The sequence below is a fragment of the Camelus ferus genome, chromosome 2 (genome assembly GCF_009834535.1).
Source record: "Camelus ferus isolate YT-003-E chromosome 2, BCGSAC_Cfer_1.0, whole genome shotgun sequence".
In the NCBI taxonomy this organism is placed as follows: Eukaryota; Metazoa; Chordata; class Mammalia; order Artiodactyla; family Camelidae; genus Camelus; species Camelus ferus.
Window position 1 is genome coordinate 2,933,204 of NC_045697.1, and position 24,437 is coordinate 2,957,640.

General features: G+C 60.5%; 2 protein-coding genes across 10 annotated transcripts in view; one reads left to right on the forward strand and one right to left on the reverse strand.

The window, feature by feature from the left end:
* SH3TC1 (SH3 domain and tetratricopeptide repeats 1) overlaps positions 1-24,145 on the reverse strand; it is a 54,608-nt gene extending 30,463 nt beyond the window's left edge. The window contains exon 1 of one of the 7 annotated variants that reach the window (XM_032493357.1): positions 23,782-24,145. Coding sequence is in view for 4 of the 7 variants with exons in the window: in XM_032493324.1 (XP_032349215.1) it covers positions 6,062-6,301 (240 nt within the window). In the remaining 3 variants the exon portion in view is untranslated. Of the gene's footprint in view, positions 1-6,061; positions 6,419-18,778; positions 19,029-23,781 lie in introns of those variants that run through there. The other 6 variants (XM_032493345.1, XM_032493349.1, XM_032493324.1 and 3 more) reach the window with 6 other exon arrangements.
* LOC116667667 lies at positions 466-10,249 on the forward strand. 3 transcript variants are annotated; one of them, XM_032493364.1, is made up of 3 exons: positions 466-619; positions 1,386-1,440; positions 3,396-6,155. In XM_032493364.1, the coding sequence occupies exons 1-3, from the start codon at positions 479-481 to the stop codon at positions 3,857-3,859; spliced, it is 660 nt and encodes a 219-aa protein (XP_032349255.1). In that variant the 5' UTR covers positions 466-478; the 3' UTR covers positions 3,860-6,155. The 3 variants fall into 3 exon arrangements, 1 of the variants encoding a protein (XP_032349255.1); XR_004324630.1 differs by lacking the exons at positions 466-619; positions 1,386-1,440 and adding an exon at positions 9,171-10,249 and having other exon boundaries at positions 2,370-4,327; XR_004324627.1 differs by lacking the exons at positions 466-619; positions 1,386-1,440 and having other exon boundaries at positions 2,370-4,327; positions 4,604-6,155.
* Positions 24,146-24,437: the final 292 nt, after the last annotated feature.

Consider the following 24,437-nt stretch of genomic DNA (forward strand, 5'->3'; position numbering starts at 1 on the left):
CCCCAGGGCTCAGCTGCGCTGTGCTTTTAGCCTCGGGTTCCCAGGAGGTCCTTCTGCTCCTCATAAACAACCCCAGTGGCCAGAGGGGCGCAGGGGGCTCTGTGTCTCTCACTGGAAGAGGCCTGCTCTCCAGCTGAGTCCCCGGAAGGAGCGTCGTCCAGTTTCACAGGAAATGGGCCGGGTCCCAGGCTACCCCGGGCAGCCAGGAAGCAGGTGGCAGAGGGCAGGAAAAAAGGAAGTGGCCGAAGCGGAACCAGCCCCTGCTCCCCACAGCCTGGGGGGCCCCCCGGGTCTCCCCCCAAGAGCTGAGCATTACGCATCACTCTTTCCTGGGGTCAGGGATGAGTGAGGGCCCTTACTGACCGGCCAGACGATGCTCCCAGGGTCAGGGGCTTTGTCACCAATTGAAGGACACAGGAGGACACAGAGCACCCTTTGGGGCCTGGAACACAGGCAAGTGTGACAGGGAGGGCAGGCCATGCAGCCTGGGTTGGGGCTGAGGAGCACAGAGGCCCACCCCCAGCCACAGCCACAGGGAAAGGGACCAACCGCGCCCCAGCTCAGCTTCCGCTTCGTGGACAGAGGGGACAAGGAACGGACCTGCTCACTCACACAGAGGGTGAGGGTTAGGGTCTCACTGTTCTCTGATGATTGTCGGTGAGATTTTAGCCCCAAACCCAGGCTGGGCCAGCAGGAATCCCCTCTGCACAGGGTAGGACACATGGGGCGACAGGAGAGCCCACCCCCGAACTCCCTTTCTGGGGACAAAACTGCAAACCGATAGGCAGGTCTGACCTCCTCCAGACTCGCTCGCTCTCGGGGCGGGTTCTGGGGGGGCAGGCACCCAGGGGCAGACCCAGGGAACTCCAGGCCAGCAGCGCAGGGCTCAGAGCCCAGATGTACCCACCCGCCCTGGACCACCCAAGAGCCCCCGGGCCAGTCTCCCAGCTCTACCCAGGTCCCTGCAGCAGAGAGATGGGCAGGAGACAGGAGGTGGGTGGGAGCAGCTGTCTAGCTGTCAAGACACCACGGGACTGAGGTCTGGGGCACAGGACAGGCTCACGGGCTGTTCCAGAAGAGGCGGGAGGCCCCACGGCACTGAGGGCAGGCCCCGTGAAGGCAGAGAGAAGCCCCTGGAGCACGTTCAACCCAGGGAAGGGGCTCCATTCTATCCCTCGAGAGGCTGGTCCCAGCACTTGTGCAGGAAGAGAAGAGGAGGAGAGGCGGGAGGTGGGACGTGCCATGGGCCCTTGGGTTTATTTCCCTGCCTTGAGTTTTCACCGCGATAAGGGAAGCTGGACCCTCATTAGACCCAGGAAGTAATATTTTCAGAACGACTTACGGAGCCCAGTTCCCTCCAGCTCCTGCCCCTGCCCTCTCTCCAGGCTTCCGCCCAAGAGCTGGCCCAGCTTGAGGACCAGACACGGATCCAGGACAGCGGTGAGTCTCCACGGGCCCCCAGTGGGCCTCAGACACGAGTATTTGTCACCGCCTGCATGTACCAGCTGCCTCGGCCAGGTTCACTGCAGCCAACAGGGAAAGCACGTCACCCCACCTTACAGATGGGGAAGCCGGGACCCTGGGAGGTGGACAACTGACTCCCCCAGCACTCACACTCCTGCACACGTATACACACTCACACCCCTCCCCCACACCCACATCTCCGTGCCCAGGGTCTCTAGCTTTAAAAAGGAAACAAACACAGAAGCTCACACCAAAACCACCAGCTCCTACTGGCCATCCTGCTGCCTCTGGGTGTCTCCTAGCTGCCCACTTGGTTCTTGGCTGGGGAGACGGGCCACAGCCACGCTGCTCCCTGGAGACACCAGCAATCCCTCGGAGACGCTCTGTGTGGGGCGAGGAGTGTCTCACCCGGGTGGGGGCGCCGGGGCGGGCAGGGGGAGATGTGCAGCCCAGACCCACTCCCCGCTGGGTCCTGCTGACCCCCAGAACTGCCTTTGACCCTGAGCTCATCCCGGACCCAGGCACCTCCATCGTCACCTCTGCCTGCAGGATCGGGAGGTCAGACCCCAACAAACCCTCGCTGACCCCTACTCTGTGGCCAGCTCTGTGCGGGCGGTGGGCACAGAGGAGGAGGACTGCTGTGACTGGGGATGTGGACATGAACAATTTAGTGAGGGTTCCACGTGGCGAGCTCCGGGAAGGGAAGAGAGTGTCTCCTAACCCCAGCGGTGGAGGGAAGGGAGCCCGACAGTCGGGAAGGCCCCCTGGGGAAGGCAGGAACCGTGAATGAGGGGGAACATGTAGGGGGAAAGGGAGGGGAGGAGGGGCGGCCATCCAGTGAGACCGCAGCAGGTCCAGGCAGAGCCGGGAGACAGCCAGAGGCCTGCCGACCATCCCAAGGGGTCAGTGCTGACCAGGAGAAATGTGGGAGCCTCAGGAAGGCCACACAGCTGTGCAGCCGCGGAGGCCAGACCCCCCGGCTCTGAATGCCAGGGGAGGAGGCCCACCCCCCCAACCTGCTCTCCTCGCGAGTCCCTGGACAGGACATCTAGGGACTGGTGGCTCGGTGCCGGTGCCCACCCTCTTTCTCAGCCCCTAGGGATCCCAGGCTGGGGCACTTCTGGGAGCCACTGCCCCACATCCAGTGCGCCCAGCCCAGCTGCCCAGTGTCCTTTTGTCCCCAAGGCCTCTGTGCACTGGACTCCGGAGGGCACCCCTCTGATGTCAGGCGAGTGGTAGCCACTCCGACGGCAGCTCAGGGAGCTGCCTCACCTCCCGGGGTCCTTGGGACGACATTGAGGGGGAGCCTAAGCCCACAGGGCTGTCGCCAGGCCCACTTCCTCACCGACCCTCCCTTGCAGATGCGAGAGAGGGCCCAGGGATGGGGACGGCCTGCTTTAGTTCATCACAGCTTTCTCTGGCCTGCTTTCTCTTGAACTAGCATAACTTCTAAAATGGATTTAACACAGAAGCAGGAATGGCCATGTTTCTGGCCAGAAATACTCCGGTTTCCCTGTGTATGGCTCAGTCCCAAACAGCCCTGTGCCTCAGAGAAAAGGGAGGAGGTGGGCTGTCTTCTCCTCCAGGGGGACCCACACGGCCCGTGCAGCCAGCGGCTGGCGAGGCCATAGCAGCAGCACAAAGCCACCACCCCCGACCCCCGCCCACTGCTCCAGCTGTGACCTGGTCCCCTCCCCCAACCACCTCTGAAGGCCAGAGCTGGGGGTGGGCACCGGACCCCAAGGGAAACCCCGGGGACCCTGGCACCCTTCCAGGCAGGGAGGAGGGAGCGGGCTGGAGGCTGCTCGCGTTTCCAGAGGAAGCAGCTGCCCGGGCCGGCGGGTTTCAGGAATTCTGCACGCGGCCCCTGTTAAATGGCCTGACGTCGTGTCAACCCCTGGTGCCTCGTACGCCCTGTCTCCTGGTCCCAGGTGCCGTCCCCACCCCTGTCTCGCATGAAGACCTCCAGGCACCCTTCAGAATGCAGCTCTGTCTGTCTGGCTTCCCTCCCCGGCTCCCAGCCAAGCCGGCGTCCGCGTCCTTCCCCTCCGCACTCTGGAAGCAGCGATCCCCGCACGTGTGGTGGAACACATGCCGGCCTGGACTCAGGGGGCCGCCAGGACCAGGACGCCTGTGGCTTCCTGGCAGCTCTGCTCTTTCGAAGCATCTCAGTGGAACACTGGGATCTGTCATCCTGTTCGGGTTCTGCTTGTGGGTCTCTAGCCCCTCCCCGGGCCCCCCTCCCTGCTCTGTAGCCAGGCATCTCTGCACGACGGGGCCACATTCAGGGTGTCTGCCTCTCTCCTCCCCCACCTCCCCACCCCCAGCCTCCCCCAAGTCAGGACCTACCCATTGGCGCCTCGCCTGCATCTGGGGCCCACGGGCCTGCCCCTAGTGGCTCAGGGACAGTTTCCTGAGAAAAGGGGAGGCCTCAGGGCTCAGGGGATTTCCCACCTGCTCAGTGAGGGCCCTGCCCACCAGGCGGGGCTGCTGGTGACAGCGTGGGTTTCCTAGTCACAGCCGGCATGAGGAAGTGGTCTCTCTCCCCGGGAGGGTCCCTCCCCAAGGTTCCTAAAATGGCCTTGCTCAGCTGAGCAGGCACCAGCTCCCAGCTGCAGGACGGGCCGCCCGGACCACAGCCGGCAAGGGTCCAGGCCTCCCGTAGGCAGCCCTGCGGAGGCTCGGGGACTCTCCTTCCCTCCTTCACTCTGGTGGGTCAGAAACAGGCTTCAGGCCCCAGCTAGCACCCAGCCCTCGGGGACGGGAGTTTGGCTCGAGAATGCTGAGACCTGGGCTCAGTGGGCCAGGAGGCCGCCCTGACCCCCGGAGGATAAGAATGAAATAAATCAGCAGCTACAAGGAGGTCAGTGGATCAAAGGGTGCGGCCCTGGGTTACAGCTGGCGTGTGATAAGTGTGGGCGGAAGAAGGGAGGAGATGGTTTGGGGAGGCCTGGCCGGAGCTCTCTCTGGACCCAAACGGGTCTCTCTCGAGGACCCAAGCAGACTCGCCCACCTCACCAGGAGGCACCTCTTGTGGGCTGTCTGGTCACCGCCTGGCCTGGGGTGAGCAGTGTCCCTCAGATTCACGTCCGCCCGTAACCTCAGAACGTGTTCTTACCTGGAAATGGGGTCTTTGCAGGTGAGGCTAAGAGGAGGTCACCTTGGACTGGGTCCTTATAAGAAGAGGAGGGACACAAGAGACACTGAGAGATGCCGTGTGAGGACAGAGGCCCAGACTAGGGGGATGCGCCCACAGCCCACAAGCCGCCAGGAGCTGAAGAGACAGGAAGGACCCTCCCCGCGGCCCCCGGGGGCTGCTCCCTGATCACACCTGGGCTTCAGACTTCTGGCCTCCGGAACTGGAAGGGAACACACTTCTGTTGTTTGAAGCCCCCGGCTGGCAGCACTTTGCCGCAGCAGCCCCAGCTCGGGGGTCGCCCCTTGTCCGCCGTGCCCTGATTGTCCCTGCTGTGAGGCAGATGTTTGGGGAGGGGGTTAAGTGACCTCAGGCTCATCAAATGCTGGCACAGCACCCAACTCAGGAAGCACGGTCACTACCAGGAGCCACCACCCGCGGAGCTAAGTGTCCTCGCTTAGTCTACTCCATGGCCCGAGGAGAATGACGGTGCCCACTTCACAGACGGGCCATCGAGGTGCAATGAGCACTGAGCTGACTCGGCCAGGCCAGGGGGACACTCATGGGATGTGAACCCAGCGGGTCCAAGCCCAGCCCTCGACACCCACCCTTAATCTGGGCACACCCCGCCTCAGGCCCCCACTCTGAGCCCAGCCCCAGCCTCCCTGCCCCCTTACTCTCCTCGGTGGGGGGCACACCCCAAGTTGCCGGCATCACTAACTCCCCACAGTGTCACTTTGCCTTCTGTTGTCTTTATGAAACCCTCACAGATGGGCCTGGGGCTCCCGGGCGGGTCCCTCAAGGCTAGGGGAGGGTCTCAGGGCTCTGCTGGGACCACGTGCTCAAGGCAGTACCTGGCACTAAAAGACTTGGGTCTGGGTCTCCCCTAGAACTTTCTGTTTGGGGTCACTCGTCAAGTCACTTGTCCCATTTGTTGATGGAGAAGAGGGGCGGTGACCTCAGAGTGGCTGGGTCACAGCTGCAGCGCCACCCTGAGTGGGCACTTTGAGTGTCTGCCTGAGGTGACGCCAACCCAGGGTGGGGGCCCACCTGAGGCCCCTAGACCCAGAACCCTGCTTACCGGTGACATTCCCACGTCCTGTCCAGACCCTCGGGACACACTGGCTGGGTTCCCATGTGAAGGGGGAGTCAAATGAAATCATGGGAGCAAGTTGCTCTATCAAACCTGACATCGTCACTAAAGCGGTCACTGCTGGCCACACAGCCCGGCTCCCAGAGTCCCGGCCAGTCTGCTACCCTGTGCCCACTGCCATCAGGGCCTCCCCAGATGGCTGTTCTGCTCCCTCCCAATCCCAAAAGGTCAGAAAAGTCTTCAAAAAGGTCAGAAAAGTCTTCAAGAAAGTGAAAGGCAAGAGCTGACTCAGATTCAAGACCCAGCTCTGCAGATGACCCCTGCTCAGCCAGTCCTCACCCCCTCGACCCCCATCCAGCACCCCGTACCTGCGCCCACTCCTCAGAGGTGACCACAGTCACCAGGTGGCCGCTCCCGGCTCCTCGCAGGCTGGCTCCGCAGGCCGGCCCCGCAGGCCGTCTCCCCCAGCCATGGCACCCACGGCCCAGCTGACTGCACAGCAGCCGCCACCGCCCCCGGCTTCCTGCCCGACTTCCTCCCTGCGCCCGGGCCGCTGGCGAGGGGCAGGCCCCGCGCGGCAGTACCGCCTCCAAGGGCCGGTTGATCATTAGCTCCGTCCTGGACCGGCTCCAGGCCTCGTCCCGCCTGCCCGCTGCCGGGCACCCAGGCTCGGAGGCGGAGGCCAGGGGCCACCCAGGCTTTCGCCTGAGCCGCCGATACTGGGGAAGTCCACCAGCTGCCCTGCCAGCCTCAGCTGTCCCTCTTCCATGTGCTGCGCGCGCACACACCCGCACCCACACCCGCACACATGCACGTGCGTGCACAGGAGGACACGCGCGTGCACTCACATGCACAGGCATAGATAGGGCTGCTTCCCTCTGCCCGGGGCTGCCCCGGCCCGCTGGCCCGATCACTCCAACATGCACAGTAGAAGAAGGCATCTTCCCACAGGCTCGCCTTCCCTCTTTGCCTTCCTGCTGGCTCCAGGCCCAACCTGCGTTTGAGAGCAGGGAATCTCAGCCCTGCTTGGGGAGCAGGGAGTTGGTCTCCAGTCTCTGGGACAAGAAGCAGGAACTGACCTGGGGTCGGCCTCTGGCCCCAGCCCCCACCTGCTCTCAGGCCCTCCCAGAGGCCGGGGAGGTCGCTGGCCTCAGCCCAGACCCTGGAAACAAGAGCAGGAGTCGGAGGGAGGGTGTAGCTCAAGTGGTAGAGCACATGCTTAGCATGCATGGAGTCCCGGGTTCAATCCCCGCTGCCACCTCTAAAAATAAATAAATAGACCTAATTACCTCCCCCCACACACAAAAAAAGCAGGACTCAACCTTCTCCGTCTGTCTCATTCTTGGATAGGCTGGGCTTTCCCATATGCCCCGGCTCAATGACCAGGAACAATGAAGCGGTAATGTGCCCGTTTTATACACAGGGAAACTGAGGGCCAGGAGGTCATGTGACAGGCCCAGCGCCAGTGGAAACTAGAAGACAGCCCAGAGCCAGGCCTGACAGACGCTGACGGCCCCGGGCCACGGTAACTGCGGCCCTGCTGACATCTGGGGCATCGCTCTTGGTCATGGGGAGGGGCTGCCTTGCCCACCGCAGGATTTTAGCAGCATCCCTGGCCTCTGCCATCTAGATGCTGACCCCAGCTGTGACAGCCAGACACATCTCCAGACATTTGTCCCTGGGGACAATGGCACCCAGGCTGAGAACCACTCTAGGCAAAGGTATTTCTGGATGACACCCTCCCACCCCATCTGTCCTTCCTCTGACCAACTCCTGGCATTATGCCCGGCCACCCCAAAGCCATATATCCCCCTCCCCTCCGCAGCAGGCCGGAGCCCAGGTGTGAGGGAGGAGCCGGGCCTCCTCACACCGGCAAGGTCCCTGCTGAGGACCCGCGCTGGCCACGGAGACCAGGAGCCGGCGAGCCACTCACCTCGCTGGCAGAGCCAGGCCCAGCACTCAGGCTCCCTGCACCCCGAGCCCAGCTGGACCTCACCCTGCACACCACCCATGTGCTCGGTGACCACAAAGCAGGAAACAGAGGCTCCAGGTGGCTATTTTCACAGCCCCCATGACCGCAGGCCGAGTATCAGGGAGGAATTTCACGCCACCCTGTGGGCCCCCAGGGACCAGGAGGCCCCAGAGCAGGGGAGTAGCTGCTCCCACCAGCAGTCCTTTCTCTTCCTTCCACTGGGAGGCGTGGTGTCTCTGAGCCTGGCTGTCCCCTCCGTGGAGTGGGGACAGCAATCTCTCTTGAAGAGCAGCTGTGACGGTCACTGTGCGTGTCCTGGGGCTGCCGTGACAAAGTACCACAGACCAGGTGACTTCAAACAACAGTGATTTATTCTCACAGCTCTGGAGGCCAGAGTCTAAATCAAGGTGTCAGCAGGGCCGGGCTCCCTCGGGGGACTCTGGGGGCAGCCCTTCCTGCCTCTTCCAGCTCCTGGTGGCTCCAGGCATCCCTGGGCTCCTGGACACATCACCCCAGTCTCTGCCTGTCAGCAGCCTCCCCTCTGTGTCCTCTTGTCTCTCTTATAAGGACACTCATCATTGTATTTAGGGCCCGCAGATAACCCAGCAGGACCTCATCTTGAGATCCTCACATTAATTACATCAAGACCCTCTTTCTAAGTAAGCGTGTGATCAGAGGTTCCGGTGGACATTCCTGCGGGGGCCGCGCTCCGGGCCAGCACACTAGATGCCCACGGGAGGGTGGAGCGGGCTGGGTCTGGGGTTAGTGTGGGGGGCGCCTTCCTGCCGGACCACAGCGCCCTCCTGCCGGGCTCCCCCAGCCTCAGCGAACTGCAGTCCTTCAAGCCCCAGGGTCCAGGCATCCTGTCCTGAAGGCCTTCCGGTGTCCTGAGCTCCACCTGCCTCTCCACCTCCCCAGCCCCCTCGGCTCCCTACTCCAGGCTGGCCTCCCTCCAGCCCGGCCCAGCCGGCAGGGGCCTCTGTCCAGCTCCCTGCACCTCCCGCTTCGCAGCCTTGGGCTCAGGTGACGCCCAGACCCTGGCAAGGGGCCTGCTGCCTTGGCCACAGGACGTCGGGCGCTGGGTTTCCCTCGCCCCAGCCTCCGCGGGGACCCCTCTCCTGGGCAAGCATACCTCTCCCTCCACGCCCACGCCCGCCTCCGCCCCCAGCCTTTCAACCCCACTTCTCGTCCTTCTCCACCAGAAGGTGAGGCTCTCAGCCCATTGTCTCCAGTGCAGGCTGCCCCTCAGGGCAGGAGCCGAGCTGGCGATGGCACCTGGGACACTGACGCCGCCTGGAAGCTCGGCGCTGCTGTGCTGGTCACTGGGCCTCGGTGTTTGTTTGCCCAGGGAAGCCCAGGGTGGGTTGGGGGCTATTTTGTGGTCTTGCTCTGGGCCATCATGTGGCTTAAACTAGAGGCAGGAATTCTCCCACAGGGTGCACGACATAGCTGTACTCAGACATCTGTTTATTCAGCAAACTCCAGTGCCCGGTCCTCTCCTGCAGGCCCTGCACAGCCAAGAGCTGAGGACAGAGCTCACCAGGCAAGTGGAGAAATTGCTACGTGTCGGAGGGCCAGCACCACCACCTGTCCCCAGGCCTGGCCGCTCAGTGAGCCGGCTGGCCTGTCCCAGTGCTGCGTGAGGCCCCGGGGGGCTGTGCAGAGGAGCTGCTCTCAGCGCTGAGACCTCTCTGCAACTCACAGTGTGCCCTGGGGCATGTGTCCCCGCTCCTCTCGGCCTCAGTCTTTCATCTGTGAAGTGGGCACCCCCAGCTCTGCAGCCGGCTCTCTGGATCCCCACCTTGTGCTGAACACGAGCTGTTTGCTTCTTCTCCCTTTGTTTTTCTGCAAACTGTATTGAAAGAGGCCCCAGACAGGCTCCAGGGCCATACATGGGTCTGGACACATTTCCTCTCCTGGCCATTGTCCCCTGCCATGGCCCAAGACCCCACATCCTGTTTGTCTCTGCAGCTGCTCTTGGCCCAAGGCCGGGGGTGGTTTCCAAGAGCCTTCCCAACTGTGCCCAGCATTCTTCAACTCTGCACAGAGCTCCAACTCTGCCCAGAGCCCCCCAATTCTGTACATTGTACCCTGGCTCTGCAGGATGTACCTCAACTCTGCACAGAACACCCCAACTCTGCATTTCCCACCCCAACCTCACAGCCTATACCCCAACTCTGCAAGTGTCCCTGAATAGCCTTCCAGAAGAAGAACATGAGCCTTTCAAATCAGGGGCTTTCCAAAGTGGGGTCCCCTCGGAGGCTGCTACACAGGGTAGGCCCAGCCCAGCCTTTGGGTCCCTCGGAGAGAGCCTATCACTCCTTGGGCCTCGGTTTCTCCCCTTTCAGACAGTAGAGTTGGGCTTGGAGATGTATAAGTGCCCTCCGAGGTCAGCAGCTCTGACCCCTGCAGGGCTGTAACAAGTTCCAGTTCTCACTTGCCAAGAAGATGCTAGACACAAGGACAGCGGCCCTCCTAGTATATGACCACCATCCCACTGGGCTGGGTAGCAGGGGGACCGGGGGAGGCAGGACCTCCCCGGCTCACACAGCCCCCAGGTCCCAGGGCAGCAGCACCGGCCAGGATGCCAGGGCCCCCCAGGCCAAAGCAGACCACTGAATCTCTAAGGGGTGAGATGTAGCCAGAGGGAGAGCTCCCAGGAACTTCCAGTGGGAAAGGCTGCACCCGTCCCCCGGCAGCTGCTCTGAGGGTCCGAGGTAGGCCCCCTCCCACCTTCACTCCTCCTGGACTCGACTCTGCTATTGCGGGCAGAAATTTCTCATGGGCCCCCGGACAGCTCCCACCAGACTCCTGGACCACAGACACTGGCCCTGGGCTGCAATCCAGAGCTGAGGTACAAGGCTGAGAGGTACAAGGCTGAGAGGTACCCTGCCTTCTGCCCTCAGCTTATTTTTTACTTTTTAGCTCGTGGGGCAAATAGCAACAAGTGTGGTCATACAAAGACAAAAGGCAATTGCTAATTTTGTCACCTCATCTTATGGCGTTTTCGGTTCTTTGGGACTATGAGGCGCCATATCAGCACAGTCTCGGGCCCAGAGAGGTGGCCCAGAGCAACCCCCACGCCCTGCTGGGGTCCCCTGGACAGCCTCCCTGTCACGTGGTCCAGCCTTTTAGTGGATCCCCCACTCTGCCTCGAGATAGCTCTGCACTTTGAGGTTCAGAGCTGCCCCCACCCCCAGCAATCTCAGCTCCACCATCCCAGCTCCGCCTTCGTGTCCCCACCCACAAGGGGGCTCCCAGACTAGTTGGGGAGACAGACTTGGAAGGAGACTGAGATAATGTAGCACAATCTGTGCAGCAACAAAGGGAAGCCTGGGAGGGGACGGAGAGGGGAGTGAAATCAAGGAAGGCGTCCTGGAGGAGGAGGCTCCTCCACCGGATCTTGGAGCAAAAGGGACTAGGCAAAGAGAGGGTGTAAGGGTCTTCCCGGGAGGAAGGCCGCCAGAAGGGCACTTAAGCCCAGCCTGCCCCAGGTATGCACAGAGGATGAAGGCGGTCACACTGTCACCCTGAGGGTTAATCTTCAACAGCCCATAAACAGTGAATCCCAGGAATGCAGAGGCTGGGGGAGGGGGTGGGTGTAGGCTGAGGGAACATAACTACTCCCTCTGGCCGTCCCAGCAACCCCGGGCGGCAGCAGCAAGCCGTGCTCCGGACTCTGGCAGGGGCAGCAGTCGCACGCTGTAGAGGGCCAGAGGAAATAGGTTTGGCTTTTGGGGCCCTCCAGTGGGCCTCTATTACAGCCTGAAGACTGCTAGGAAGTGAGTGGGTCTCGCCGTGTACCAATGAAACCTTATCTACAAGACAGGGGCAGGATTTGGCCCCAGGAGCGGGGCCTTGCCCCAGAGAACTGGGTGGGGTGGGGAATGAGGGGAAAAGCACCTCAGGGTCCCGCTGCCGATGCAGGACGCGACCAGCGCAGAGGCAGCCCTGCCACCCTAGATGGGGGTGCGCGAAGATTCCCCCTTCGGAGAGCGGCTACTCAGGGAGGGTGGAGCCGGCGCGAGGCCGGAGCCGGGCGGGGCAGCCATGGCCAGGCAGCCGCAGACCGCCTGTGCTCCACGGTGGCGCGGGGCACAGCACACGAGGCGGCTCCCTGCCTCCCTCCTCCCGGGGTCAGGGATGTCACTGCAGGCTCAGAGCTCAGTTATCCAGGATAACCAAGAAGCGACACTTAAGTGCGCTCCCGGCAAAGACAGGTGATTGGGCAGCCAGGTGGCAAAGTCCGTCCCTCAAGCCTGCAAATGGAGCCCCTCATCCAAGGTCACAGGAGGGGGTGTCCCCAGTGTTCACACGGTCCACACCAAGCCACACCCCATCACCTCTCCTGGTCTGTGGGTCCACATCGGTAAGACACTGAGGTGCCCCCGCTGAGGCAATCTCCCAGAAACACACCTTCCAAGGCACATTCCTGAGCCCCGCCCAGGTCGAAGGATCACTAGACCCAAGATGCCCTCACCAGCTGGTTCCTTCACACACACACACACACACGCACACGCACACGCACACGCACACGTCTGACCCAGACGCGGCCCGGGACGGACACAGGCGCCGCTAGCCTGGAGCCCGGCACGCAGCCGCTGCACTGAGCGCCAGGACCGTGCCTGTGGCCAGCAGGGCTCGGCCTGTTTGTTGTTTCTGGACTTAGCGGCTGAAGCCAGCCCAGATCAAAGAGGAGCAGGGCCTGGGCCCCGCGATTTCAGGAACTGCTCTTTGCAAAACAGGAATATCAGGACCAAACAGGCTTCCCAGATGACTGACGGCCACCCGGGCCAGAGCGAAGGCCTGCAGGAAGCGGTCAGCAGTTTCCGAGGTCCAAAGACACCCAGCCCCACGCCCCACCCCGGCCTCGGCCCCGGCCCCGGCCCCGGCCCCGGCCCATCCGGCTCTGTCCGGACGGGCGCCGCCCTCGCCGGGAACTGCTGGCTCTGCTGCCCCGTCACTCCTCCTCGGCCCGCGACAAGGCTGGGTCCTGGTTGTATTTGTGCCAGGGACTCCTCTGCTTGCAGAAGAGGGGTGTTCCTCGTCAACACCCCAAATAGCACAATGTGGGCACCTGGGGGGATCTGGTGGGAAAGGATAAACAGGGGAGGGAGGCCTGGGCTGGTACGTCTCCCTGTCACATCCTCAGAGGGGCCCCAACCTGCCCACCAGTTCAAAGCAGGCCCCTCCTTTAAAAAATGAGGGAGGAGGTTCTGAGTGGCCACACAGCCGGGAGTGGCCATGTCTCAGGGGTCCCTCCCATCATAGGACACACACGCCCCGCTCCGCAGGACCATCTGCCCATGCGTGGTGGGGTGACCGGGAGGGGGCCCTAGAGGGGACAACGGAGCAGCAGCTCCCAGGCTGGGTGCCCGCGTGTGACTCCGGCTGCTGCCTTCCCTGGGAGCCTGGGAAGTTGCGAAAGCTTATAGATGCGACCCTGGGACACCCTAATCCCTTGGCCCCGACTCCCCAGAGCACCCGCATTCCAGACCAGGGTGGGGAAACTCTGCTGGAATTCTGGACATTCTCGAAGCCCAGTCATCAGGGGGTGGATCTTGAACTCGATTGTGCAAACGTTAACCCAGCCCCAGCACACACTCCCCAAAGGCCTCTCGACAGTCCTCTCAGCCAAGACCCACCTCCCTGGAAACAGGGCCCAGGTCACCGCAGGCCGAGAGAGGGCAGGAGAACTCAGGTGGGAATTTCCACAGGACACCCTTTCAGTGTCGCTCTGAGCTGCGCGGGGACTGCACGTGGGGGATGCCGGCTCCGGGGGCACAAACCCATTTGAGGCCCAATTTCACTCGTTTGGTTACTTGTCATCTCTGCTCCTTTCCCAGCAAATCTTCCAGAGCCTTCCACCCTGGTCAGCTCTGTGCAACCTCCTCACCTCACCTCACCCACCCCGCTCCCTGAACCTGCCCTCACCCCGGCCGCCGGCACCTCTGTGTTGCTAACTCTGATGGATGGTCGGTCCCCATCCTCATCTCACTGGCTCCTCAGGGTCTCTCTTCTGCCCACTGACCATGCCTTCCTCCTGCCTCACCTGCTATGTCTCTGTCTACACTCACCCTTAGGTGTGAGTGCAAAGGTCGAGGACTTCTAGAGCCGTCTGCCCCTCAGTGTCACCCACACCCCCACATTTGCACGTCCTCTTCCTGGTCACCTTCTCCTCCAGGCTCTGACCTCAAACTCCTGTCTGTCTCCCAAGTCTCCCTCCCACTTTGCCTCCTTCTGGGGGCTTGCTGATGCGGACAAGCCAGTCCTCCCCCAGCCCCAAGAGCCCTGAGCACATTGTGCTGTAACTGGGTCTCCATCTAGGCTGCCAGTAGGTTCACACTCGAGGACCCATTGTTGGGGCAGTCTGCAAGCATTTGTTGAATGACTAACAGGTGCCCAGCCAGCTCCTGTTGTCCCTTACCAGGAAGGGGCAGGAATGTGGTCCTGAGGTAGCCAAGGGGCAGGGATGTGTGACAAATCTCATCAAGACATCCACGTCTGGGCAACAGTGACCAAAAGAGGACAAAGGCCATCAAGGCTGGGGACCTTGGTGACCAAAGTTCAGGGACAGGGGCCGTGAGTGGTGGGCTCATGGGAGGCCTGTTGGGCTCCTGCCAAAGTGGACCTCCCACCCCAGCTCCTGTCTGGATTTGAGCCTCTAATCATGAAACTAAGGGACAGGCAGGCGAGGCCCAGGGATTTCCCAAAACATGAAATTGCAGGAGAAGCAGGGACACAGGTGGCAGGAGAGGCCTGGGAGCCCTCTGCCTCTGGCCTCCCATCATCACCCACCCCACACACCCAGTCATGCTGCAGGAAGAAGGGAGCTGTCTGCACATCACCACCCTTGGCCATTTCTTGTCGAGGCGGGCTTGGCTCAGGCTGCTTCCGTGCCCCAAATGCCTTCTGTTTCCCCTGGGCTGCCTGGCAAACTCTTACGCATCCTACCAAACCCTGCTTGACCACCACCTCCTCTGGGAGCCGTCCCAGATTAGAAGAGGGGGAATGAACGGCTCCTTCTGGTCCCACCATCAGAGCCAGCCATGAGCAGACTCTAACCTGGTGCCCGACACGTGGTGGGCTCTCTGCTGACGTCTCGTTCAGACTGGCCATTAGCTGACAGGGGATCTGGGTAACTTATTTTAGCCCTCTCAGCCTCCGTCACTCTGACCACGGCACGGGACTACAGTCCTGTCTTAGGAGATGGTGCCGAGGTTTCAGATGGGGGCCTGGGTGTACGTGACTTGTTAAAGAGTTTCTCAGTGACTCATGGACCAAGAAACCAGCCCCTCAGACTCCACGCTCAGGGTCTGAACCCAGGCAGCCTCGGGGCACAGCCTCCGGTCCCTCCACTTATTTAAGTGGCTCTTTTTTTATTTGTTTTGTTTCGTTTTGTATTGTTTCAGTGGCTCTTCTTCTGTTGTTTTTTTAAACTAAACTTCTCAGTTTAAAACAGTTTTAGGCCTACAGAAAGGTTGCGATGCCTGTGCAGACACTCCCCCGCACCCACGCCCAGCTCCCCCACCGCCGTCCCACGTGACTAAGGCACGTTTCATCACAATGGATGAATCAACGCTAATACATCACCATTAGCCAAAGTTCCTGCCTCACTTGGCTTCCTTGGTTTCTCCCTCGTGTCCGTGTCTGTCCCCAGAGCCCACTGGGGACAGATCGCATCCTCAGGAATCTTTCTCCTTAGGCAGCTCTGGGCTGTGACACTTTCTCAGATTTTCCATGTTTTTCATGTCCTTGATGGTTTTGAGGACCCGCCAGGTATTTTTGCTGAATGTACTAGAGCTGGGATTTGTCTGCTGTGTTTTTCAGTTCTTTTACTGTTAATTTTCAACAAACAAAATTTGCGGCAGGTTTTGGCTCTGAGTCAGGCTGGACCCGGCCCTCTGCCAGCAGCTATTTTTCATTAAACTGCACCTGAGCCATCGACCCCCATTCAGTGCCCTGGGGGAAGGGACCGATGACTCTAAGAAAACAGTGAGGGCTGGGAGCAGACCGTTCCTATCTGTCCAGGTCCTGAAAATATATGAAGTGGTGCACAGTCCCTCCCAACCAGAAGTGCTAACTGCTCCCAAGAGACCCTTTGTCACCTCCCAGCTCCGCAGCCCCGTGCCTGCCAGCGCAGCTCCGAGGGCTGCGAGGAGAGCAGCGCAGGGGCCGGCCTGAGGGCGGGTCACCAGGCCTGCAAAACCGCAGTGTTCACCCTTCAGCTGGCGGCCCCACCTCTGGGATCGCAGTGCAGGTGACCGCCCACTTCTGAGACAACAGGGCTCCGACGGGGCAGGACTCAATGTAACAGTGACACCTTGGCAGTAACCCAGGTGTCAAATGAATCATGCTGCAGACTCGCACCCGACAGCATGAGGCCGGTTTCCGGGCGCGGCCCGGGCAAGATCTCTGAGCCACATTAAGTGGGAAAAAAAGCAAGATGCTCTGCTGCCTTTGGTGTTCTGCAGAGGGATACCTTCCTATTTGCTCATGGTTATAAAAAGAAAGTGGAAGGAGCAATAAGCCAGCTGCATTGGATGGCTGAGTAGGGGACGGACAGGGGACTTCTCCGGGTGGTGAAACTCCTTGTGACTCCGGGGTGGTGGGTACCTGGCACTGTGCGTTTGTTAAAAGACATTAAAATTTACAGCACAAAGCAAACCCTAATGTGTGCAAATTTTAAAAATTGAGGACAGGGATTCCCAGGATGGACGCAGGGTGTGTCAAAACGGTGAACTGTGTTCATTCCAAACATATGACACAGCCTCACCGAAGGGAGGGGAGTGGTGCCTGCCCACCAGCAGCGGCCCCAGGCGGAGCCTGAAGACTGGGCTGAGAGGACACTCACAAGTGCCCGGGGCTCTGGCTGGTCCCACTCCCCAGGGGCCCTGGGTTACAGAGGCTCGTGCTCCAACAGTGCAACCAGCAGGGGAGCGAGGACAGCTCCGTAAATGGGTGGTGGGTGGTGAGTCGGGGGTGACGGCTCAGAGGTGGAGGCACCAGGGTGAAGTCGCGTTTCGCTTGGTTCAGATGTACACGGTACCTGTAGAAACACCTGCTGGGGGAGGGCACAGCTCAGGGGTAGACGCGGGCTCAGCACGCACAAGGTCCTGGGTTCAATCCCCAGTGCCTCCATTAAAAAACATTGGTAAATAAATAAATAAACCCAATTTCCTCCCCTTCAAAAAATAAATAAAGTTTTAAAAATATAAATAGATATAAAAATGAAAGAAACACTACGTATGTGTATATACACAGGTTAGTATACACATATATACGTACTAACTCACAGATAAGTGCATACACACGGATCTGTGTGCACACGGTACACTCATATACACGGGTTATACACGGTACATGTGCACGTACAGCCCCCAGTCCTGCCAGCTGAGGGGGCCTAAAAGGAAAGACCCCCAGGTAGCAGCAAGCACACGAGTGCAGGTGAATGTCGGCGTCGCAGCCTCTCTCCTACAAGAGGAGTCAGGACTCTTGAGGGAATGTCTCGTCCTAGGACTGGGCCAGGAAGTATGCACAGCGAACAGGGCTCGTAGTGCCAGGGAAGTAAGGGTGTACAGAATGAATGAATGAATGAAGAATGAAGTCCCACAATGACAGGCATGTCGCAGGGACACGGGGCCAACTGAAGGAGCTCCCAGCGGCCAAAGCTGGAAAAACTTGGGCCCCAATTAGTTTGTGTTTGATTATAACCCGTGGTCTCTGTCTAACCACAAGCTATCAGCAGACAAGGCCTGACTGAGGAACGTTTTACAAAACACACAACCAAGCTCCTCAAAACAAAACCAAAACGAGGGAAGTCCCAGCCCAGGAGCCCGAGGAGACGCGCTGACTAAATGTCACCTGTGTCCTGGACGCAGTCTTGGGACAGAAAGGGGACATTAGGTAAAACCAAGGAAACCTGAATAAAATAGGGGTTTTCCTTAATAATAACGAACCAGCATTGGTTCCTAAGTGGTGGTAAACGTACCTCACTGCTGTGTGATGTTAGTGGCAGGGGAGACTGGCTCGGGGCCGCGAGAGCTCTCTGTGCTGTATTTGCAATTATTTCGTAAATCCAAAACTGTTCTTAATAATCAAATCTATTTTTTTAAAGGCCTGGTAAGGTGGAACAGTCTGGATGTGTGTGGAGAGAAGAATCAGGGCCCAAAGACGCCGGAGGGAGATGTCCCAGAGGGACTTGCTGTGTGGCCTTGGGCCAGCCCGCCCAAGCCTGGCTCCCCTTCCCGTCCCTGAAGCACCAGGAAACCGAGGCAGGCCTTTGGAGGAGACCCCAGCTCCAGCTGCTGCCTGCCAGTGACCTCGGGGCCCCTCTGTAAACAGAGGGTGAGGACGGGTCCCTCCTAAGATCAGCTGAGAATTCTGTAAACAACACTCCGCCGGGGCGGCACCGCAGCCCCTGTAGGGGAAGGGGGAGGGTCACTAGGCTCACTGTAAGGGAGGCTCAGAGGTGTCCCGCCTCTCCCGGGCCGCAGGGCTGCCCCCTCACCTCCGGGCCAGTCTGCGCAAAGTCCACTGTGCATCCCAGGACAGCGGGGACAGAGCCTCTCTACCCGCTGCACCTACAGCCTGTCCGTCTCCTCTCGCCCCCTCCCCGTTCAAAACCCAAGCACAGGCCCACTGCTGAGGAACGAGGGGCGGGCCCCAGGGATGTCCAGGGAAGGTGGGGCAGACTTAGAGGCAAGGGAAAGCCAGGACCCGGCCCCCAGCCTCCAGGCCCATGGCTCCTGTTTCCCTCCAGGGTCACGAGCCCTGGGCTGCAGCCCTGACCGCCTGTGGACACTGTACGAAGCCCCAACACGGTCTCATTTTGCGGACACTCAAACTGAGTCACTCACTGCTAGCCGCTCAGCCAAGATCAGAACGACCAGAACGCCCAGGGCTGCTGCCTACTGGGCCCTCCAGAGCCCTCCCTTCCCCCCACCCGTGGGAAGGCGCCTCCCTGCCTCACAACTGCCTCCTTGCCAACATCCAGCCTCACCACCAGCTCTTGGCCCCTTTCTCAGACTACCTGAGCACTGCCCTGCTTCTTGCTGCCTGGCCAGGCCGCTTTCGGGATGCACCCCCCACACACACCCTCCCGCGGTCTCACCTGTCCCGGAAGGTGACTCTCGGCACACTCGGGGCTGAGGGCTGCCGCGAAGGGACGGCTTCCCCTGGAACAGACCAGCCAGGGGACAGGAACTTACCCGGCCAAGGAAGGGAAGAGGGAGGCTCTCCGGGCCCCTCAGGATGGTCCCCGCCGTGCAGTGCCTGTTCCGGGCAGGAAGGTGCACATTTTCAGCCAGCCTGGCCTCCAGGCTACAATCAGGTGGCCTGAGCGGTCAGCCCGGGTCATTGGCTGCACCCTCGGCCAGCCCAGCCCTCCGGGAAGGGGCCGAGTCGGCTCCACTGACCTTCCTCCTACTTATCAGCCATCGGAAGTCAGCAATCCTGGCTCAGCATTCCAGAGCAGGGCGGGAAGGGGCTGCCCGCTGGCGACGGGGTCTGGTGTGTGCCGGGGCTCTGGGGACACGGGGGGTCGGGTGCCACCTCCCTTGTCCCTGTGCCTCAGAGAGGAGGGAGGCTGGCCGTTGACAGCTGCTAGGCCACCCCTTAGCTGGGCTGAGGAGCGCTCGTGACTCTTGCTGGGGCCAGATTTCTGTCGCAAACATTTACTGAGCACCTGCTGTGTGCTGGGCCCGGTGTGAGGCCAGCACTGGGTCTCAGAGGGTGTCCAGAGAGAACGTTTCCCAAACTGGCTCCTCACCAGTCATCTGGGGTGTCCTTAAAGTTATAGATTCTCGACTCCAGACCCACTACATCAGCACCTTCTGGGGAAGGGCCAAGAAATCTGGATTTTTAACAAGTTCCCCAGTGGCTCCTGTCATCAGGCAAGTCTGAGCACCCCTGTCCCAAACGACACATCTAACCTCAGACATTCAAATACGTGGGCAGAGTCACCTAGTGCCTGTGGTTGACACACCTCCCCTAACCCTCCACAGACCCTGGAGCCGCGAGGGTCAGGACCCTGGCTTCCAGGACCGGCTGTGTGACTACAGGCAAGTCTCTTAACCTCTCTGTGCTTCCCTTTCCTTGTCTTTGAAATGGAAGAACACTAGACACTTGGCCCAGCTCATCAGCATCAGTGAGAACAAGTGAGTTAGTAAGTGTTGAGGACTCGAAGCGGCGCCACACACACAGGTGCACACACGTGTGCACACACGTACACGTACAAACAAGTGAGTTAGTAAGTGTTGAGGACTCGAAGCAGCGTCACACACACAGGTGCACACACGTACACACACACATGCGCACAGACAAACGCACAAACACACACACATACACGTACGAACACCTCAGATGTGTATTTTTATTGGGCATCTTGGAGACGCCGGCTCTCAGCAGTGACTCGTGCTGTCGCGGGAGAAGAGGCGGGAGGCGCAGGGCCTGAGGCGGCCTCGGGGCTGGGCAGGAGCTGGCCACTCGGCTCTCAGCCCCTCTGTGGATGAACAAACGAATGACTGAAGGAAAGAGGTATGAAGTGCCTGGCACGTTTCTTTGCTTTTTATTGTGCGGGTGCGCCGACACTGCAGGCTGACGCCTGCTAACGGCTGGGCAGGCGGCCCCTTCAGTCCAGAACCTGGGCTTTCTTTCTGTAAGCCCCTGGGCTCACCCGCCTCCGGCCTGTAGGGACCACAGCTCTGGCCTCAGGGATCACATCCCTGTGAGTGTCACCAACTGTCAGCTGCCCTCGGCCCCAGGTGCAGGGCTTAAAGACCTTTGATTCTTTCCCAGCAATTGAAGGTAGAGAATTCCCCTAAAGCCAGACGTCTGGCGGTTCTGGAAGGTCAGGATGCCCGGGGCAGCGCTCCCAGGCAGCTCGCTGAGGGCCCACAGCCGCATCGTGGACGGTGAGCTCTCGCAGGCCCTCGCCATCGGGGGCTTCACCGCTTCCCTAGCTGGTGCCCTGCGAGGACTGAGCGATGACCCCCGCTTCCCTGGGCCCAGCAGCCAGTCTGGGTGGTGCGGTTCCCAAGAACCTGCCCAGAACCCTCGAGCTCCTGGACCCCCCCATTGCAAGCTCCCTGATGCTGCCTGGCCCCAGGCCTACGCAGACCTGCAGGGCCCCATGCAATGGCCAGGGGAGGTCGTGGGTTACTAACCCCAGGGAGGCCAGGCTGGGGGCTCACAGGTGGTCTGGTCCAGCCTCTCTCCTCAGCAGCCCTCCCCCAGATCGAGGGCCAGCAGGGGGCCGGGCACCTCACTCAGGCTTAGATTCCAAGGATCCTCCCACCCAGCCAGTCCCCATTTCCAGGAGTAGAGACTGAGGCCCCGAGTGGCCCAGCAACTTGGCCCAGAATTTCCCCCGGAAGTGCCAGGCTGGGGTCCCACTGCGGGGTTTCCCGCCACTCAGGTCTCGAGTCTGGAGGATCATTTTTGCCAGAGACTCGACTTCTGCCCTCCCCTAGCCCAGCGGGTCCTCTCACCTGGCCAAGCTGTGTCAGGAGCCCTGAGTTTTCAATCCTGGCACCACTGCAGACAATACCCAGCTCCCTTTGGGCCTCAGTTTCCCCGTTTGCAGTCAGGAAGGGGCCGGGCTGGGAGCTCTCTGGGGTTCAAGGTTCCGGAGCAGACACCCTCCCACCTGGCGGACTGCGGGCATCTTCCCTCCCCTCGGCGCCCAGGCGGTGGGGCTGGAGTCTCCCCTCCGTCCTCTGTGAGAGCCCTCCCCACTGCGCAGCAGCCTCGTACCCGCCTCCTGGCACCCAGACCCGATAGGCTTAGAATCGGAAACGCCTTGACTCGCGTGAGACGTCCGTGAGACATGCAAATCGTCTTGCCGTGGGGACTGGTGCTGTGCAGCCCAAATTCACTTAAAAACAAACAAATCCCCTGCGTCCTAAATGTATCCTCTTAAAGACCATTTTGAAAATCTTGCTTTGAAAACACTAAAGCCAAGAGCGACACACGCCCAGCAGCCGTGACCCAGGAGGGCAGCCCCAGGCTGGCCCGCGGGCCCCGAGAGTGAGCAGGACAGGCTGCGGCTGCTCTTCCGGAAGAGCCTCCCCACGAGGGGGAGGGGCCCAGGGTGAGCGACGCAGTGACGGGCGGAAGGTGGCCTGAGGGGTGGGCATGACCACTTCTGAGTGAGGAGGACCCACGAGAAGCTGGAAGACCCTAGACAGTGAGTGTGGACTGGCAGGCTGAGACACGCACGGCCAGGATCTCCAAATTAAATGGACGATGCTCGGGCTGATTCCTTCTGGGACAGCAGAGCTCCCGGCAGCCAGAGAGGTAAACGGGCAAACGCGAGGCTGGGAGCTGCATGCCTGGCGGGGACAGGCATGACCAGCAGCAGAGCAGCTGTACACACGAACAGGAGGTTGGGCTACACCCCAAGGCCATGTGGACTTGAACTTGGCTCTTGGAACATGATCACAGGGTCTCCCTCTAGGGCCGGGGTCCCACCCAGGCCACAGTGGGACGTTTCTGGACAACGATTGTTGATGTCATGGCAGGGTGCATACTGATCACATGAAAACATTCTCGACGTGTTCTGCAAGGCCAGGCCAGAGAAGGCCAGGGAAGGGGTTTCAAAGCGTACTGATGATTGGAGCCCAGGTTTGCTTTGAAAACGCTCTTTAGAAGGAAAAAAAAGCTGGATGAAAAACACAAAAATGTTCTCTGTGATCATCAGAGAGATGAGGTCGGGCCACTCAGCGTCCGTGATACTCCCTCTGTATTTTCAGGGTGTATTGCTTTTTCAATCAGAAGAGGATTATTTTGTAATCAAAACAAATGCGACAGGTGGATAATGAAAACCATCTTTTGTGCGCACGCTTATAAATGAAGGTGTTTCTGAGCAAGCTGACAAGCCTGAGGATGGGCGCACTGGCGGCAGGCCCCTCGGAATGCGGGCTGCCGGAGTCCCCGTCCTCAGGGACCCTGGGCAGGGGACGGTCCCCTCCCCTCAGTTTTTGATTCTTTAAGGTGTCACTGGCTCACGGCATGTCTCCCCTCAACCCCCGCTGTGAACAGGCACGGGGATGAGCCCCAAGGAGCCCGGGGAGTGGGGAACTCTCGCTCTGAGTGACTCTGAGCAAGTCCCTCCTCTCTGGACCTCGGTTCCCCCCTCTCTGGACCCACGTTCACACTCAGGCCAAACCTGGGGGTGGCTCCTGCCCACCACTGCCCTCTAGTGGTAGACTGGGCACACAGCGCCGCATAGATCACCACCTGGGACCTGCCTGAGACCCCCGCGGGCACCGCAGCAGGAGCGCCCCGAGGCTGCGAGGCTGCGTCCCTCTCATCACCCCTCAACCGGTGAGAAGGACGTGGCTTCCAGGAAGTGCTGCGCGGGGTTCACCTGGTTCTCTTCACTTAGATCCCTGGTTCTTAATCACACAACAGTATTGAGAATTTCCCGGTGGATAATGCGTATTAATGGCTTGCAGTGATTGGCACTGTCCCCAGCCTGTGCTAACTCAGGTCACCGCTCACACGAGCCCTCGTCCGCTCACAAGAGCAGCCCTAGAGGTGGGCGCTCTGGCCTCGCCCTCTTACAGCGAGGAGCTAAGAGGGGGTGAGCCCAAGCTGGAGAGCTGGGTGGGCACCCAGCAACAGCCCCTGCACCAGTGCCCCCTCCCCGGCCTAAGTAACACCTGTGAGGTCCGGGCAGGAACGAAGCAAGAGCACTGTCCACCTGGCAGGAACCATGGAGCCCGTGCGGGCCCCCGGCCACGGCAGCTGCCACCAAGGACGGAGCAAGCCCCCTTCCCAGGACACGGCAAGCACCCTTCTGGGCAGGAACAGGCTGCCCCTCGCCGCACCCACCTTTCAGAGGGCGCAGGGTGGGGTGGAAAGAGAGACAACTGGTTCTGACACACCAGGTCGTATTTTCTTGAGTCAGACACTTAACCTTTCTAAGCGTCAGGGCTTTCATCGTGAAAATGAGGCTTGCATGTGAGCAAGCTCGGAAGCCATCACCCCCGGCTTCTAGCCGACACCACGGCTGCAGCTTCACCCGAGCCCCTGACCCACAGCAACGGTGTGATAAGAAATGCTGGTGGTTGTAACCCACTAGAAATCACGGGGATCACCCCCCACACTCACCGGAAGGGCCGCTTGTGACTCAGTGAGGGGAGGCAGACCAGGTGGTTCAGACCATGGACAGCGGCGTCAACCACACTTGGGGACTGTGCACCTCTCTGTTCTGCCAGCTGCTGGCTTCAGGTCGACCTTGGGGAGGGGGCCTCAATTTCCTTATCTGTGGAATGGAGCCAGCAACCTCAGGGGCTGCTGCGACGACTGAGGTAACTCAGGTAGAGAAAGCTACGCCCTCGGTAATGGCGGCGCCCGATGCTCTGGGGCCGAGCCTCGGGCAGGCGGTGTTGCTTCATTAGCGTCCATCCGCTCCTTCCCCCACCGCCCTGCAAAGTCAGCTCCTCGTTTGGAGAAGAAAACACAGGAAGGCCACAGGTCTGTGTGTCTGCACCTGGGGACAGCAAATGACAAACCGGACCTGATTTTCTGGAAGGACAAGGATGAGGGTGATTTGAAAAAATGCTCTGGCAGGCCCCCTGGGTTGCCACAGTTCATGAGAAAGCACCAGGGATCAGCGAGAGAGCACTTGATCCTGCTGGTGCTCCCGGCTCTGCTCATAGCTGGCTGTGTGACTGCAGGCAAGTGCTCACCCTCTCTGAGCCTGGGTGCACCCAGCTGTGAGGTGGGTTGTACGAGGACCAGATGGCACAAGGACACGCCGTGGT